An 18,300-nucleotide genomic window follows, 5' to 3' on the forward strand; every position below is an offset into this window, starting at 1 on the left:
GAAGAGATCATGCCGTCTTATCGGGTGCATTTATTTGTTTGTGTTTTATCGTTCAATTACTGTAGTTGTCCACACTGATGTTGTTTCATTTCCCAACCCGCGACTCAATTTCCATAAAATGAAGGTATCGATATCATTAGAAGGCAGGCCATTTCTCTCTTTATGTCAAACAGTGTTGAATTTTATTACCGTTTCTGGTCCTTCTGCTATTCTGGCAGTCTGCCCATCTCATTTACACCTCAGCGTAATAGCCCAGTCACATTAAAAGGTCATTTCACTGTCCCTGACTATTCCGTCACGCTAACACATATTGATTTGCAGGAATATCCTTATAAGCAACAAGCAGTCGGGTTCCAGAGCTGAGTCAGCTCAAAGAAATGTATATCTGGCACGCAACTATTAAACCACTCACCCTAAAGGACCGTGTTGATTTTTATTTGTCTCCTGGCAAACCTTGCTCAGTGGAGCAGGTTTAAGAGAGGGCGCTTCAGGAACCAACATAAATGTGTTAGAACATTAACTTTTTGAGTGGAGGGATAGGAACCTCTAAGTTTAGAGTTCATGTCATAAGTTGAAACGTAGACAACTGCAGAGCTGGCCGTTTATACTTGTGCGATAAATCGACCCAGCAGAAAAGCAACTTCTCGGAAGAATTACTTCATTAGTCTGGAGAGAAATAATTTTGTGGTTGCTTGACAGTTGCTGGAGATGGTTGAATTTTTAAAATTAAATTAAAACTGAGCAGAAAGGGAGATATTACAGCATGTAATTGGATGACCTAATAATAGGGGGCGCCTCCTGTGACGTTCAGTCGAGTATTTAGTCCTAATTAGTTCATGTCTGAACATACTTCTTCCCAACCAGAACACTGTAGATGGTTGGAGATGTTGTCCACAAGTTTTATTTTGGCTTCTCCTCTACTGCCTGAAGATGATCCTGCTCCTCATCCAGGACTGAGCTGGCAAAAAACCAATCTCCATAAACTCACAGTTTTATGACTTAATTAAAAATAGAAATGAGAGAATGTAAAGATTTAATATTTGAGGAAAGAAAGAAAAAATACCAAGTCTCTCTCTCTCTCTCCTTGGCTCTCAGCTCCCGTTCCTGGTCCTCTGAATCTAGGCTCCGCTGATGTCGGCACAGACAGCTTTATGGTCAGCTGGGATCACTCAGCCAGTGACATTGTCCTCTACAGACTCTCCTGGGCCCCATTCACAGGTGGAGACACAAAGGAGGTCAGTGAGAAAATCCAGTAAATCTAATAAACGATGTACTTTAGATAAATTGGCAGGGTTACACTTCCACCACAGATCCTCCCAGATGATAGTGCCCTCTGCATAGGGATGAAGCACTATACACATCTGAATCCTCAGCATACCCATGAACAAGCCACAAATGTGTGTAAAGCAAACCAAATATATACTTATTATCTCTATCTCCAGAGGGAAAGTAGCTGCACTCCATGCGCCCAGATAAAAAGAAGACCGTACTCTATAGATTTGCACATAAGCTTAACTACAATACCGGTCGCTGGTAAAAACCCCTGGAACGGTTGAATATAAGTACAGGCTGAATAAATCTAGAAATTAATAGCTTGCGTGTTTTATTACCATGATCTGGGGTTTAGAGGCAGCTGGGAGGCAGCGATAGAGCCCTCGGTGTGCGTGAGAGCCTGCATGTGCGCCTGTGTGTTTTGCTGAGAGTCATCCGAGCTGAAAATAACACTCAGGGGAGTTGGAGAGGTGGGCTGGTAACACCGCCAGCCCGGAGAACGGGATGCATGCGGCTTTTTCCTCTGTTGCTCACCCACATACTTCACACGCGTGAACACACATTTAGATCCTCCGCTGCTCTGCTCCGTGTTGTTATATCTGACATGAGATTAAACACAAGAAAGACAACACAGAGACAGAGTGAGAGTTTTGAGTTTTGAGCTCTTTCTTTTATGTAGCCAGTGAAATTCAGTGAAATCCTGCTGGTTTGGTGTAGGTTCAACACCAAAGGACACTATGCGTAATGCAAACTACCCCCAAGCTGGTAACCTGTTCATGTAACTGTGTTGTTTGACGTTTGTTTTTGTTTTTTTTTAATCTTTAGGTGTGACAATAATGAATAATAAGTGTAATTTTTTATTACAACCCCAGATTATGACTGTGCATTAAAGCATTCAGTAGTTGTTGCCTTTGTATCCCAGTCATGTAACCATGCTTAACAAGGATTATTTTTGGACTCTCCAAATAGCCTTTTTTTGGAAATGTCTTGACGAAAACATGTTTAAAATACAGATTTTTACTTGTATTGTTATCAGATTTGAATCCTATTGTATTTCCCAGCCAATAGGTCTCAACCGCATGCACCTGCTTACAAAAAAATACATATTCAGGGGGGAAAACCCTCAATTGCAGTCTATTTGAAATTCTATTACTCAATGCACGTAGCAGACTGTCTACACCTAAACCACGTCTGCACTCCGAATGGCAAGAAGAGCAAATTCAATGTACTTTGTGTATTCCTTGGATAGACGTTTATTTGCAGTTTTGCTCAAATGGTGTGAGGTTACTCAATAAACCGTCTGTCATGGAAATAATGTATACTACACTAAAGGCTCTGTAGAAAGAAGAAGAGGACAATGACTCACTAAACATGCCGTTACTCCAGGGATAACACAATCAGCGCCGGTGGTGAAATGTGCATGTAACTGTGCCTTGAGGGCCTTTGTAAAGAAATTTCTGCACATAATCTCATTATTGAGTCATCTGCGGTAAATTCCAGTTTCAGAGTTGTTCTCTCCGTGGAAGCAAGCTGTATTTTTGATGACCTCTTTGTATTTACCTTGGGGTTTGATACGTCTCTGCATAATACAAATTAAAGTGGTCATTTGGACTCTAGGAGCAGCGGCTGATCCAACTGGCAACTCATTATATTCGGGAGAAACCACAGGTTTATGTACTTATGTTGTAATCATCATCTTTGACAGTCTTAAAAACGACCTTGTCCAAATCTTTTTAGTTTATTATAACAAAAAAATATTGCATTAAAATATTTATTTGATTACTTTTTTTGACAGTTCATCTGTATTTCATATTTCACACCAGCCTCTTTTAAATGTGCTGTTGTCCTGCTGTTTTTCACGAGAGAAATTATGAGCACCGGGGTGATTTGTTATATTATGTTTTTCACAGCTTTCTCCACTAAAGCTCTGTGATGACCTTGGTGCTGAGCGTCTGCAGTTAGAGTATAAATAATCTTGTCAGGTTGTTGGTTAAAGCCCAAAATGCTATCACATCTTCAGGATAACTTGGAAAAATTCTGCTATTTCTTTTCTTTTAGCTGTAACAACAAATAAAAGTAGAAAACGCGTGATAATAGCTTACTACTATAATTCACAAGAACCCAAATGAGTTTTAATACAACGATATTTTCCTACTGTGGTACTGTTGCTGACATTTATACCCAGGATGAATCTGTCCTTTGATAAATGGTTTTGGAATTTTTCAGTTTTGACTCTGATGAACTGTTAAAACATTTTTGGAGATGCTAGCCAACACCTCTTTCTAAAGTGGTGATAACATTTTGTTGGAAATAAAAGTCAACATGAGGTTCCTCTTATGCGTCTTTCCCCTCTGTAGGTGGTCTTGATTGGAAGCGATGACAGCTATACCCTTACCGGCCTCAGCCCCTCTACTGAGTATGAGGTCATGCTGACGGCCGTGTTCAAAGATGAATCTGAAAGCGACACCGTCTCCGTCATAGAAACTACATGTAAGTGACTTTTGAGTGGAAGTGTATAGTTGTTGAGATGACTAACTCAACAGGTTTTAACACTTGCTTGAGTGAATCAGTTGACATATATCTACCTCTAAAAGATTTTCCCGCGATCTATTCCCTCCTGGGTTGATCGATGATGGAATTACCCTGTTATCTGACTAACCTTCTTCAAGCAAAGTGCTACTGTCTGCTTACTATAACACATCAGTGCAATCACGTGTTTTAAGATCACTCAATTAACAGTTCTGAGTCAAAGCAAAGCGCTGCGTGAACAGATTTGCATCGATTTGTTTGTCTCAGCTTATCTCAGAAGAAGAAAATCTATTTTACCCTCAATGATTTGTTACGTATTCATGTCTAATTGCCTTAGTTATTGACACAGAGAGTTGTTGAGGAGAGTTTGTATCCAATTATCTGATTCATACTGTCTGTATTTCCCCAGTGGCCATGACAACAACGATCACTACCACGACCACAGGTAAGAGCGGTACAGACTGACTTACAGTAAAACTGCAAATTGTCAGGATTGAAAGCATTACAGTCTCTATGTTAGACATGTATAAAAATGGCCAAACATTGACCCGACAACGTGTTACACAACAAAAAGATTCATTTTCATCTAATTTGTGCCATGCAATTTGTTTTTCTGTAATTTCAGAAATGTTAAAACCTTAAGATTGTCACTTGCTAGCATGTGTCCCGTGGGCAGGAGGCAAATTTTTCTCGGTGCTCCATATCTGAAAAACTATCCTCGCGGACAGGCCGGCCAAATTTTAATCACGGCTCAAGCCAAGGCATCTGTGAAAAAAGTGAATTGCCATTAAAATATGAAAGGCCCTGCTAGCTGCCAGTGCGTGCTAATGTTGCCAAAGTGCGGCCGTGGTTCTACCAAGTCACTGTGGAAGAGTTTTGCTCTTTTAGTTTACAGAAGTAAAACCAGACTGTTCAAACTATAGCTTGTAAGTTCAGAACTGAAACACTAATTCTCTTGGAGGATGCACCTTGCGAAAGTTGTTCGTTTAGACCTTTTGGTGCTTTTATAAGTCTGTTTGCAAAGTTGGCTTCACCCTGAGACTGGAGTTCAAACTCCATTATCTCAGAGGCTGCCCAAAGGCCATCTGGATTGTGTTTGGTATAAAAAGCAGGCTACACCTAATTGACTCAAAGCAGTTTCTCCACTCATGGCTCTATTTTGCTTTTTTATACTCCACTCCTTCTCTTTAGTCTTCCCTCTCTATGCGCGAAACTTTGACACATCTGCTTTGTTTAAAATTTCAAGTGCTCCTGTGTAAATTGCAACTTAAAGTGGTCGACTGAAAGACGTCTCAGTTCCCCTGTTTTTAAAAATTGGACTGTGGTCTGAGACCGCATTATGTATGAGAGAAAAAAACAAACAAAAGCACTTTGCTCCAAGGAGTTTTTTGGGAGAAAATATGTTTCACCCAGGCCAGATTTAACTGCAACTTCGTTTTATCACCCAACATCACAGCACACCGAGCGTGTTTGGAACTTTGACAGTGACTGTTTCTTAAACACAGTTTACCAAATCCCATTAAAAGTGTGAAGAAAACATAGTTGAAGCCAAGATTTCATGTCAACTTTTGGGATATAAATTGTACAGTAAGTGTTCTCTCTGTGGTGTGGTGTCACAGTGGCACGTCAGGCTGTGAGAAACCTTCAGCTGAGTGATGAGACCACCCAGAGCTTAGAGGCTTCGTGGGAGCTGGAAGACCCCAACGTGGAGAGCTACAGGGTCACCTACGCCGGACTCAGCGGTGAACACAATGAGGAGTCTGTGAGTTGATAAAGTTGTGAGCTGCTACGTTCGCTGTAGAGGATACAATTAAAAAAAGTTCATGTGTTTTAAGAGCCTTTTTTTTAGATCCGAATGCATCCACCTGGGCCATACAGGGCTTAGCTCTCAAACGGTTGCATGTAAATGCGCTCAAATGTCCCCCATGGTGAATTGTAAACATTAATTTTATAGATTTGATTTTATAGATTAGACGACACAGATGTTGTCTTTTGAGGAAGATTCTTATTATTTCACACCTCCAGCCGATTGGCTGGCGCAGTAGCGGTCAGCGTTGGGTCATCTGCTTCAGTCAGAAAACTGATTACACTTTTAGTCCCGGTCCACTTGGCCTCTCCTTCCCGATCCCTCTCTCTCTTAAGAGCTCTTGAGCTCAGTGTCATGGACTAACCCTGATCGCTGATGCACACACACACACACACACACACACACACTCTCTTCCTCTATCCCTCTATCTCTGTTTTTTTTCTTTTTCCCCTCCTTCCTACCTTCTCTCTTGCCACCACCCTCTAGTTTCTCCCCTCTCCCTCTCTTTCCTTCCCCCCGTTTTAATTTCCCAATGTGGTGTCACAGCGGGAAAGAAGATGGAGAGGCCAGGCCAAGCCAGAAGACATTCCATTATCTTTTCAGCAGCCATTTACCTCACTGCGAGCAGAGATGGAGGGTAGCAGAGAAAGGAGCAAAAGCAACAAGGAGAGCTGGAAAAGAAACAATAGCTAAACAAAACAGGAGGAAGGCTTAAACTTGTCTGCCGGCTGATACATCAGGGTTGTTTCAGGTCACCCCTCTATTTAAAAGTTTGAACATGCTTTGACTTGGACGTGTGCGAGAGACAGATGGAGGGCAGAAGTGACAGCGCGGACAATTCAGTGCGCTCCCGAAGTCGAAGACTGTTTGTTTGTTCCTCTTTTAAAAATGTTTGTGTCGGCCTTCATGCTTTGACGCTGACAAGTGTTTCAGCACCACAGTTGCAGTGGACAGCTCCTTCCAGCACACCAGCTCTGACAGCTCTACCTGGTCTCACCTTAAACACATTTCTTTGCCTCTCTCTTAAATACTTCCATCTCGCGCACACACACATATAAACATGGAGGTTAGCATATGGCAGGGGATCAGTGCTGTTATTAATTAAAGTCTAGTTTTGGAAAGCAGATGCCTTGTTATTTACAGGCAGCCGAAAATGTAGCCGGTTTGGATGGTTTTACTTTATAAATGAGAAAGTTCATCAAATAAGGAGTAGGAGAGAGACGACTTTCAATTCAATCCAGTTCAGTAACAAAACAAATTGCCTCCAAACGCTTTACAGAACTAACCCTGAAACCCCCGGAGCAAGCACTAAGGCAACGGTGGCAAGGAACAAACTCCCTTTTAACAGGAAGAAACCATTAGCATAACCCAGCTTATATGGAGGGGACACATCTGGTTGAGGTAGAGACAGAAAATGAGAGAGGAGAGGAGGAGAAGACAGCAGTAGGAGGAACGAGATAAACATGCATCTGTCATACATACATACATCTGACTAAAGTGCACATGTACAATCTAATTATGATACAGGTTCAAGATATAGCTGATGCATGTTACATGAATTTGGAAATCCTCATTGTTCAAGAAACTGAAAACGTTACAGATGAAAAAACTGTAAAGCTTTACTTGTCAGTGAGTTTGTTTCCAGTGTCGAGAAAACAACCCATCTCATTTCAACCACCGTGTTAACATTTGGATAATTAGCTCATTGTTTTTTACAGATTCAATGTATAAAGTATTATTGTCAGATAGCAACGTGGGTTGTTTGAATCTTCTAAATAAAAAAAAAAATGAATTATTCATACTCAATAATACCTCAAGAACCTAAACAAACGTGCAGGGAAAGAACAAACTTCAACACTTATAAATAAAAATCAAGCAGTAATGGGATTTTCTCGACTCTTCTCTGCGTCGCTTTTGGCATCAGTTGACTTTATTGACTAACCTGAAGTGAGCAGAATTCTTGAATACCTCTCGAGGTGTATGCAGCATTTCGTGGGTGTTTTCTGTTTCTCTGCAATCATCATTCATTCCCAACGTCTCTATAACCCTGTAGAGAATACTACTAATTTGTAAGTCCTTTGTTCATTTCCATATGTGCTTGAAAATACCCTATACTATCTTATTCTTTTTAAATGTCCCCTTATTGTGTCTTTGTCTGTGTTTAGATGTTAGTTTCTGGTGGTCAGCGGAGAGCAGTGCTCGAGCCTTTATTGTCAGACACCCAATACAAAGTGACGGTCACGCCGGTGTACAGAGACGGACAAGACGGCGTCGGCGTCTCCGCCTTGGGTTCCACATGTAAGCCTCACAAAGCACGTGCGCACACAAACACAACGCTCGTCAGGGTTATTAACCACAGAGGTCAGCTCTCGGTTTCTCCGCTGTCATGATACAAAGATGCTGCTTAACAGAACAAAACGTGACAAAACTGAAAGTTAATGGCAATTAATTTCATCGCAGTGAGCAGAATGTTCCCCTGCGTTGAATTAATTTCATGTTCGCTCACGGCCCTGAAGGAGAACATAAATTAAAGCGATGACAAATACTGATGCGTTCCTAATTGTCCAAATGACGGCCGTTCATAATTACAGCGGCTCCTTTCATTAATGAGACGATTAAATTATTTTGCCCGACTCTAATTGATTTTCTCAACTATACTCTTGATTACCTCCTCGGAGCAGCAGGGATTGTCTTCACGCTGCAGAGAGAATAGAAATGTCAGCGAAATACGTCATCTTTTTTAGATGACAGAACTACCGGTCTTTATAATGGAAATAAAAGACTCTACTTAGCAAGGACAGTGGTTTAGTGATAAATCAGAGCCCAGGGGTACTAGGTGTACAGTAAGGGATGATTCTGTGTTTTTTAAAGGAGGAAAATATACCTAAATCATGAAGGAATTCATAACCTTGCCATTTAATCAATCCTTGCAGAGAAAAATTGCACTTTTCAGCAAACTATGTGTAGAGTACTCTGCCTTTTTTAAAAAAATTGTGAGGAAGAAGCAAAGGTCATGAGTCAAATTAAGGCAGGGATATTGTATCTTAATACTTCCACAGTACTGCAAGAATCATAAACTGTCAACTTTTAGAAAATGGAAAATCAGTGTGTGCTCTCGGAGTAGTGGGCTGCCAACTATGCAATACCCTGGGAGCAGTTTGGGGTTTATGTGTTTTTTTTGAAAGCACCTCAGCCATGGACGCAAGCGGATAAGAACCTTTGACCTTACAGTCCCAAAGCTAATTCTCTGACCACTACTCCATTGCTCCGCCGTGGGGCTCAAACCTCCCACCCTGAGATTAAGAGTCTCATGCTCTACAGACTGCGCTTAGTTGTTAGAAAGTGTGATATAAACTTTTTCATTTTGCCTTGTCGTGGCAGTGCCCCTCTTGTCTCCTGAAAACCTGCGCGTCTCCGAAGAGTGGTACAACCGCTTCAGGGTCACCTGGGACCCACCTCAGTCTCCTACAGTCGGCTACAGGGTCTTCTACCAGCCCATCTACGGTACATTCACACACACACACAAATGCACAAACACAGAGAGGCGAACACTGAAGCTAATCTGAACATGATTTGTGTAATCAAGCAATAATCCTGAATATTTCTAAGTTAATATTTGTTGTGGTGGTGTCTATTTGTACCCGAGTTGAAACGGCAGGTTGAGGTGGAATAAGACTATCACCTGGACAAATGGGATCATTGGTTAGGGTGCTGGCTACCTTTAGGTTTAGTAAAACATCACGGTTTGGGTCAGAATACATCATTTCCCATCATGAGCGGCATGTCAGAAGCCTTTCTGCTGTGTGCAAATAGCACTGTTGGTTATGGGGGGGCTAGTCAGCAGATATCTGGTTGACAAATTATGAATATTCGGGTGAACACTTACTATTCCGTTCTCCTAGCAACTTGAGACGCAATAATCGAGTTGGAGTTGAGAGACGAGGGACGAGCTCTGCACTCATCAGTCTGAAACCTTTAAAATTGCTTTGTGTCAGGCATTTGCAAGGAAAACATGCTCTTTTAAGATAAGATAGGACTTTATTTATCCCCGTGGGGAAATTGATTTCTATCAGTTTACATGGAAGCAACAAAAAAGCTTGTTCTTATGTAAGTCGATCGAAACTACAGATACCCCATCCGCATATCTGTAGGTTAATATTATAGAGATGACCCTGGATGTAAATGCATGTGCCTTTTAACAAGCGTGGAAACACAACTAGACACACAGAGACAGAGACTTCATGCAAAATGTGCGTACTGTACATACGTTGATGCAGTGTTAGACAATTAACTGTCAAATACAGGAGTATGTTTTTTAATTTTGCGCATGCTTTGTCCTGGTCTCACCAGTGAAGCTAAAAGAAGTGTCCTTCCTCATTTATTTTTTGTCTTGAAGCAAAATCAAAAGCCAATTTTCATTGTTCTGCTTCTCTTCTAGTGCTAATTGTTTCATCTAGCCCCAGACAAGTCTCCACTCTTTGTAGTTCCCATGTCTGTTTTTAGTCATCTAAACACATTTACCGTGTCTCTGAAGATCCAGCTTCAGGCAGACAGGCTGCATTAATCTGATTTTAGGAATTAAGTTGAAGAGAAATACATTTTCTCCAGGCTGCTCTTTTCACTGTGAGGATATTGATACTTGGAGGGAGGAAAAGTGCCTTATGCGCACAAATGGCTGAACAGATGCATACACACTCCCTGCTCAGACATATTGGTACAATATTATTAATGTATGCATAAACCCACACAGTGTAGCATATACATCAAACTTGCACACCCCTCTACAGACATATATGCATACATATACACGGCCTGTTCCCCATTAAAAGTGTTCCAGTGGGTGGTGAGTTGTAAAGATAATTGCTGCTTCTCCTTTATATATCGGTTTTTATGTTTTTCTTCTATTGCCTTTGTTTCATGTGTAGTTTAGCTCTTTAATGTGTGTATTCAGGGTAGTTATTATTTTTGTAAAGCACTCTGCAGTGCTTGTTTGGAAAGGCTGCAGTGAAAAGATGGTCATTACTGTACCTTTGTTGTATTTTAATAGTTTAGAAGAGGGCGCATGTGTTTTTACGTATGTAGTCCTGGATGTCTTTGTTTAGCACAGGCAGCCCCTACCACGCAACCTGAAGCATGGTCATAGTTCAGGAAGGTTTGGTGATTGTCTGCGTGCACACATGTGAGAAGACTGTAACACCAATAACAGATTAGTTTCACATTTCATGACACGGATAAAGTTTAACGCCGCAAACATATGTAATCAAACAGAAATTAGAGAAGTAATTTACATGTGTAAATGTTTTTATCCTCCTGTTCCGTATTCATCACCAAGAGATAGACCCGCAGTTCCAGAGCTTCTCTCAGGAACAAGAAGTTTAGAAAAAAATCCCTGACATTAGTTGTTCTCGAGAACAGATAAAAGCAATACACCACATGAGAATCCCTTACAGTCAGTGTCACTTGACTTAAGGTATTTTGCAAACAGCTGTATGGACTTCTACTAATACTGTATGGGTTAGCGGTTTACAATGTTAAAGTTTATCACACAGAAGTTTATTGTATTTTTCAAGTGGATCTTAGTAAAATATCAAAACCCCAATGACATGCTGCATACTGCTGTTGTTTAGGCCAGGTTCCTGATGTCTTCATGTTGCTTGGTAGCTATGGTTAGCTGCTGAGCGGGCCATACAAGCCAGCAGCGTTTGGTTAGCTTATGTTTCACAATGTTTGAATTATCTTCTGCTGCTCTATGGGCTTACAAGCCAGCAGCATTTACTTAGTTCATGTAGATTGTAGGTTAATCGTCATATCACATGACCTTAAGTTTGGTAGGGTTTCTTAGTTGAACAGGGCCTCTAAATGTGTTTTGCCTGGGATCTTGGCACAAGGGATTGTAACATCTATCTTGTGTATTACTGAATGAAAAAAGGCGTAAATATCATGGGTAGCAACATATTAAGCCTTGAACCAGGAACCCTGTTTTAATTTTGCAGAACTTGACAGGACACAAGATGCCATGTGAAAAGACAAAGACTGAAACTATACGTCTAAGGCAAAGAAAATCAGCAATATTATCGTCCCTGTCCTGGGAAAACACAAATCAGTGAAAGAGTATTGTTGTAATTACTGTATTTAGGGAGTATTCTGGTAGAAAAGAATTATTATGCCATTTATCCAAAAGAGTTCAAAAAAGGCAACTGGACTTGTAGATTTTTAGAGAAGACGACAAGTCCAGTTGCCTTTTTTGAACTTTTTTGGATATACCATGACCTGGATGACTGAGAACCTTCACAGACTTATTATGCCATTCTAACAAAGCATACGTTGGATGCATAGTTTACACTCATCTAAAAAGTTTAGATCAGTAAACTTTATGCCCTCTATATATAACTGGACTGGCTGAGTTTCAAACCTGATTTAAATTGTATTAAAATGCTTTTGGCTGGAATTGTGTTTTCTTAAATACTTAACCTTCTCCTTTAATGTCGTGTGTGTCTTCCTCAGATAAAGGTCCAGTTTCGGAGACGACAGTAGGTGATGATGTGAACACCGTGTTCCTTCTCAATCTACAAAGTGGCACAGAGTACAGTGTCCAAGTGACGGCTTCCTATCCTGCAGGACAAAGTGAACCGCTGCTGGTGAATGCTAAGACGTGTAAGCATCCTTTTTATAAACCCGGAGGGGACACCGGTCACATCTGATGGTAGAGGAATTCTCCCTCATACAAATGAAGCTGCCTCCCGAGGATAACCTGATTTACGTGAGGAAAGTCGTAACAAATTTAAAAATGAGTCATTACTAAATGAGCTACAATTGGGGTGTGCCACCAGCACCCGAGGTTTTCAGTTCAAATGAATCAGAAAGGGCGTTGCGACTATTAGAAAGAGGAGACAGAGGCAGCAGAGTAGGAGCAGAGCAGTTTAAGTAAAGTAGGAAAGGAACCGCATGCATATTAAAAGCCTGCTGATACCATACACTCTAATTTCCATTGAGACTTTAGCAAACAGAGGGACAGACAGAGGGATATTAATATTCCCCAGTCAGCCAGTGAGAACAATTCCTTTTGCATATAGATTTGGAATCAGTGGGTGCAGTAAGACTTGGTGTGAGCTTTAATACCCGTCTCGTCTAAAACAAATAGACATAGACGGTGAAATAGAGAGAGACTGACATAGCGATAGAGAGAAAAAGAGAAAAATGTATGTGATTAACTCACGCAGAATGTTTGCATGCAGTGTATATGAATCTGTGGATGGGTTCTTTCTTCACGTCTGCTTTGACAGGCTCTCGGCTTAGTGTGGTGGACAGCTGTGTTGTCTTTTTAGACTTTATGCTTGTGCGTGAGGGTTTCCGAAAACTGCTGCATCATTGCTCACTTTAAGATCTACTGTTGTCTTTTGGGATCGCCGCCGTCTCATCGGCCAACGGGGACTTGCCAGATAGAGGGATAGAAAAACAAATATAATCTAATTTAAAAGCTCATGAATTTCACATAACGCCCAAAACGACATTTCGTCATTTTCCTGAAGAGCTTTTCTTCTCCTGGACTTTGAAGCTTGATGCTGAGAAGTGAAATGCAAAAGCTAAAAGTTGAGTGATTCAGTGATTTGCACATGATTTGCAAATAAAATGGAATGCATTATTTGATACAGATTTTTTTTTTTAATTAATTTCTGCCGCAGTGATGTCCCATCCTTCATCTGTTCTTCAATCATAACCCCGTAGGATGAATTACAACTCCCTTACATCTTCCTGTCTCCGTAAAGCTCTCACTGTGAAAGATGCTTTAAGGAGGGAAAGATGAAATGTGAGGCATTGACATGTGGATTTAATAACCTTTCATATTTAAACTTTACACTCTGGTAAATGTGTGACATCAAATTTAACAAGTGTAGTGAGTTTATGACTTATTTTCCTTCCCTTCCTGTTTATATCTGTAGCATACTAAACTACTTTACAGTATATGCGAACTATACATATATTTTCATCTCTTTAACCTTATCTATATGTTACTTTCCGTCCACATTTCTGCCACAATGCCATTGTTTTCTGCACCGTTTTCCAAGAATTAACAATTACTAAATATTCAGCTCAACACATACTGCGCCGTATTCCCCGTCAGATGCAATCAATTCCCAGGGCAGTGATATATTTTCAGACGTATCCGTTTTTCCAATGTCACACAGAGCTTAGTTAAATTCAGTTCCCGTAGTTTACGCTGCACTCTGATTTATTGCCGGGGATGCATTCAGTTATTCGTCATTCTAATGAGGTGGAGATGCAGGTAGTAACTTATTTCCCAGGGTGTTCCGCATTCACAGCAGCCATATCATGGGAGCCAGCCGGCATGTTTGTGCCAATAAATTACGCATACCCACATGTAGCATTAGGAGCTAATTGATACCTAGAGGACCACTGAAAGAAATTAAACCATTTCCCCCAAATTAAGTGTTATCGCTGGAGCTCGGTTTTACAGTAAAAATGAGTTTCCTGAAGGGCGCTCAGCCAGCCTCCAGGTTTTATTATTTATTTATTTTTTTTAGAATCTGACATCTTAAAATTAAATGTTTGTGAAGAAAGTAAGAGATGTTTGGCTTCAGCTTAGCACAGTGGAAGGATGGCTTGAAAAAATAGGCATAATTGACCGTATTTTGCAAACAACTAAAGCAAAGTGGGCCAAATTCAGACATTCATATTGGTCATTTTCTACCTCCGTCTCTTTGCATACATGCATGTGTGTGTTGTGCCAGATTGCACATCTTCACATGTACTGTCCTTCCGTGTTTCATATTCGTTTATGAAAGTGCCCCGTCTTTGCATATCATTGAAAGGAAATCACTAGTTGTCATATGCATTATTCATTGGCATTTAAAATAAGGCATCTGCCATATGGTCCCAGCATAAAATATCCATTTACTGGTGCATGAGCCAGGTTTATTTTATATTATCAGCACATTCTGTTAACAAGGGAAGGAACAGGAGAGAGGGAGAAAGAATGAGAAAGAGAGAAAAACAGAGAGGGTGGCTCCTGGGAGGTTTACTTGCTTATGGTACACTGAAATCTCACTCCCAAACAAGCTTCAGCTACTTAAATTGCTCGCGATGCTTTGCATTTCGCCGCATCACGCCTCACCTTTTCTCCATAAGACACATCAAGCCTGACTAATGCTGTTGCTTTATAATTTGTTCTGACATCTACTCGGCTGACAAGAGCCACCAGCAGATGCATTAAAACCATTCATGCTTCATATGGAAGGTGTAGTGGTAATTGTTACCTTGCAGTAAGCCCAAAATGAGATGTAGTTGTTTGCTGTTTGTTGTTGAGAGATGCATTATAAACTCTTCCACATTGCTCTCCTCATAACCAGTCATATTTCTCTCTGCAAAGTAGTTTACCTGAGGATAAATCTGCACCAGAATTAGTGGCTAAAATTATCTAAAATTATGTAGCAACACCAGGGAGAACGTGTAATAACTATAATGATGTTTGCTGGGTAGCCAGTTGCTGCGACAAGCGGAGCCCTCTGAATGTCAAAGGGTTGAACAGTTTTGTCAGAAACTAGTGTATGGATTGTACGGATGTCTGCGCGTCCTTTGATAGATTATCTAATTAAAATGAATTCCTCGGGAGATGCAGGAACAGTATTCCACCATAAACAGTCCTGTTTTTTTTTTGTGCGTGTCTGGTTGCACACAGAACAGTGAGAATCAAATGAAAATATAAATTTCTCTGGAAATACTATAGATGTTAAGCTGAGCTTTCTGTTCATCTCTCTCCAGTGTTCCTCGGTGTTTCTGGCCTGTCAGCCTACCAGGTGCGTCCCAACAGCATGTGTGTCCAATGGCAGCCTCTCCTGCGTGCCACATCGTACAGAGTCTCTATACAGTCAACACTCAGTAAGTAGTACATTTGTTGATTATACAAGTTTATGCAAGAGTTCACATATATGTTTGCCCGTGTATGTGCATCTGCCAGGTCTAATTTCACTTCCCTGAAAAGCAGCTCTCTCCATTTTAACTCCATTGATTCCATTGCCTTCCTTCTGGATATCCAGACAATAATGTTATTTTACCAGATTCTTTTCTTGAAAGGAGCTGCAGTTGTATGCACAGACGCACTGCGGACAGTTAGTTCATCTCACCAACATTTCAGCGTGCACCTTCAGTCTCCTAACATGTTTCACCGTTCCGTGTGATGAGAAACAAGAAATTGCAGCTTACGTGACTGGAATACAGTTCAGTCTTTAAATCAAAAGCTTCCCTGGGGTTGTGATATTTGGTGAGGTCAGACTGAAACAGGTTTTCTTATGGATTTACACTCTGTGCTCGTGAAAATGTCTCTTCTGTTTATTATTAACAGGAATGACCAGTCAACTCAGGACTCTGACACACTCATATATATGTGTTATGACTACGGTTGTATCGGTTACGTGCACCTTTCGCAGTCGTCTGGGTTCAGGTTGATATGAGCCTCTGAGGATACGAGTGTTACATAATTCTGTCATTCCCACACGACTGCAGTTTACATTTTAAAGGATATTCATAAATCCTCATGTCCATGCCCAATAAAGGGAGTGGGAGGAAACCGCATTAACAGAAATAAAATAAAATGAATTAAGACACATAGTATAACCTTTGGAGTCTGTTTAATGCATAGATCACACAATTAATGAACAAAGCAAAACATGCAAAGGTAAAGAAAGAAAATAGCAAAAACCCTGTATTTAAGTTTTAACCAAAACTGATGATGAAATGAAATGAGTTTCGCAAAGGTCCACAGCACTTAATGCACATATTCCTCAACTCAAGGTTGTCACATAAGTTAGTTTTAATCAAAACTTGAGGAATATGTGCATTAAGTGCTGCGGACCTTTGCGAAACTCATTTCATTTCGTCATCATTTTTATTTGTCCTCAAAAGTGGCTCAAAGTATTGTTAAAGCACCTGTAGGCCGTCTATCAGTAAAAGAGATGAATTGTAGTCCTCCTGTCTGACCCATTTAAGGCATCGAAGGAAGCATTATTATCTCTTGAAGCTCTCGATGTTAAGGAAAATATGCAATATTTACCTCTGATGGAAACGTTAAACGTGTTCACTACTTTAATCTTGGGTCACTAGAGTCAAACATTTAAGAAAAATGGGCTTAACTGTAAAAATATCCTTCCATTTATTCCATTGATGCTACGGAGTGAAGATTTGTAAACAGTTAGTGACTCTGTGCCACATAGCCTTGGTGTACACGGAGTGATTTTTGGCTGTCGCAGACAAAGTATAGCATGAAGGAGTTGTGGTCATATCTTTGGTTCTGGCTCCAAAATGGCAGTCCTACAGTAAGTGGCACCGTGAGAGAAGTTCAAAAATGTCTGTTGTGCTGACCTTGTTAAACTGTGACCATCTCGCAATGTGACTGCTGCTATGACATGCATCTACAAATCAAACAATGGGAATGCAGCATGAAATTGCATGCTAATCAAATTCCTATGCATCGTCATCACAAGTATTGTTTGCAAATTTGGCACCCCATGTTGTCCGAATATAGCTTAAGCCACAATAGTCTCACCACTGTAGTAGCACCGATGGATGACATGCTCTTGTGATGTTTTAAGTTTGTATATGTCTTTTGACTTCCATCATAGCTCAGTGTATATTATCTTACAGTCTACATGCATCAGATCTGATGTTGCACCCAGGTTTATTAGATCCCTGTCGAACAGAGTGGCTTGCAGTAATGATTTCTGAAATCTCACTGTCTATAGGAGGCATTTAGCATCACAGTGAGAGTGCAGAGTATTAGACCAATGACAGCATCAAAATTGAATGCAGCAGACCTATATATAAAGAAGCCGGTGGAATGTTAGAGCCGATTTAAATTACTTGGAGGCTAGAGGGTTAGCTGATGAACGTAAAGATTCGAGGCATGGCTTTTACTTGAAGGAGGCTTGCAGAGTGCAGAATGAAGGACGAATAGTTCTCACTTCCATCTTCCTCACGTACTTGTCTGTTTATCTTTGTCGCTCCCTCCTGTCTGAGCAGTGGCTGGATGTTCAAACCTGAGTTTAGAGATTTTCTTTAATCCACACAGAGCCGACCGTCTGCTTAAACACCTTCTCAAATGGAGAAGTGTGGAGTCTTGGCGACGGATGTTTTCCTAAACTTTATTATCTTCAGCTGCTTCCCGTGCGGAGGACGAGCTAATTTGTCACTCTCCAAGATGAGAGACGTGCTAGGAAATAGAACTGGATTAATGAAACTGACAAATGGCAGCCATCAGAGTGCATGTATAGTGTATACGTGAGATTCCCGTTTCCAGTTTGTCCTTTTTTGGGATACAAACATAAAGTCTCAGTCCTTTTTTCTTTCTCTCTATCTCTTTCTGTGATTCTGTCCCTCCTCAGCCAAATTGTGAAAGAGTCGTACTCTGCAGTCCACAGAAAATTGTCAAGACGAGATGAAAGAAATCAATAATGTGATTCATTTCATTCTTCTGTAGAAATAAAGATGTTTTTTTACAGTTAATTTTTTTTCCGTTACTCTTTGTTGCAATGAACGAGCATAGGGCTGCACATGCTTCAGAGGATTTTTTATTATTGTTTTGTTCAAGTGCTTTCATGTTACATTCATTAGCAATAAAACTACTGGAGACTGAACTAGTTTGATGTGTTATAATCAATTTAGTTGTGAAACTTTGGGCA

General features: G+C 40.6%; 1 protein-coding gene across 1 annotated transcript in view; it reads left to right on the top strand.

The window, feature by feature from the left end:
* The window catches only part of col14a1a (collagen, type XIV, alpha 1a), a 125,901-nt gene that overhangs the window by 46,437 nt on the left and 61,164 nt on the right, over positions 1-18,300 (top strand). The window contains exons 16-23 of the mRNA XM_084556795.1: positions 1,096-1,235; positions 3,630-3,762; positions 4,211-4,246; positions 5,421-5,563; positions 7,774-7,906; positions 8,990-9,112; positions 12,113-12,262; positions 15,389-15,505. Of these exons, the coding sequence (XP_084412921.1) occupies positions 1,096-1,235; positions 3,630-3,762; positions 4,211-4,246; positions 5,421-5,563; positions 7,774-7,906; positions 8,990-9,112; positions 12,113-12,262; positions 15,389-15,505 (975 nt within the window). The remainder of the gene's footprint in view (positions 1-1,095; positions 1,236-3,629; positions 3,763-4,210; positions 4,247-5,420; positions 5,564-7,773; positions 7,907-8,989; positions 9,113-12,112; positions 12,263-15,388; positions 15,506-18,300) is intronic.

This window comes from Chelon labrosus, assembly GCF_963514085.1.
Source record: "Chelon labrosus genome assembly, chromosome: 12".
NCBI lineage: Eukaryota > Metazoa > Chordata > Actinopteri > Mugiliformes > Mugilidae > Chelon > Chelon labrosus.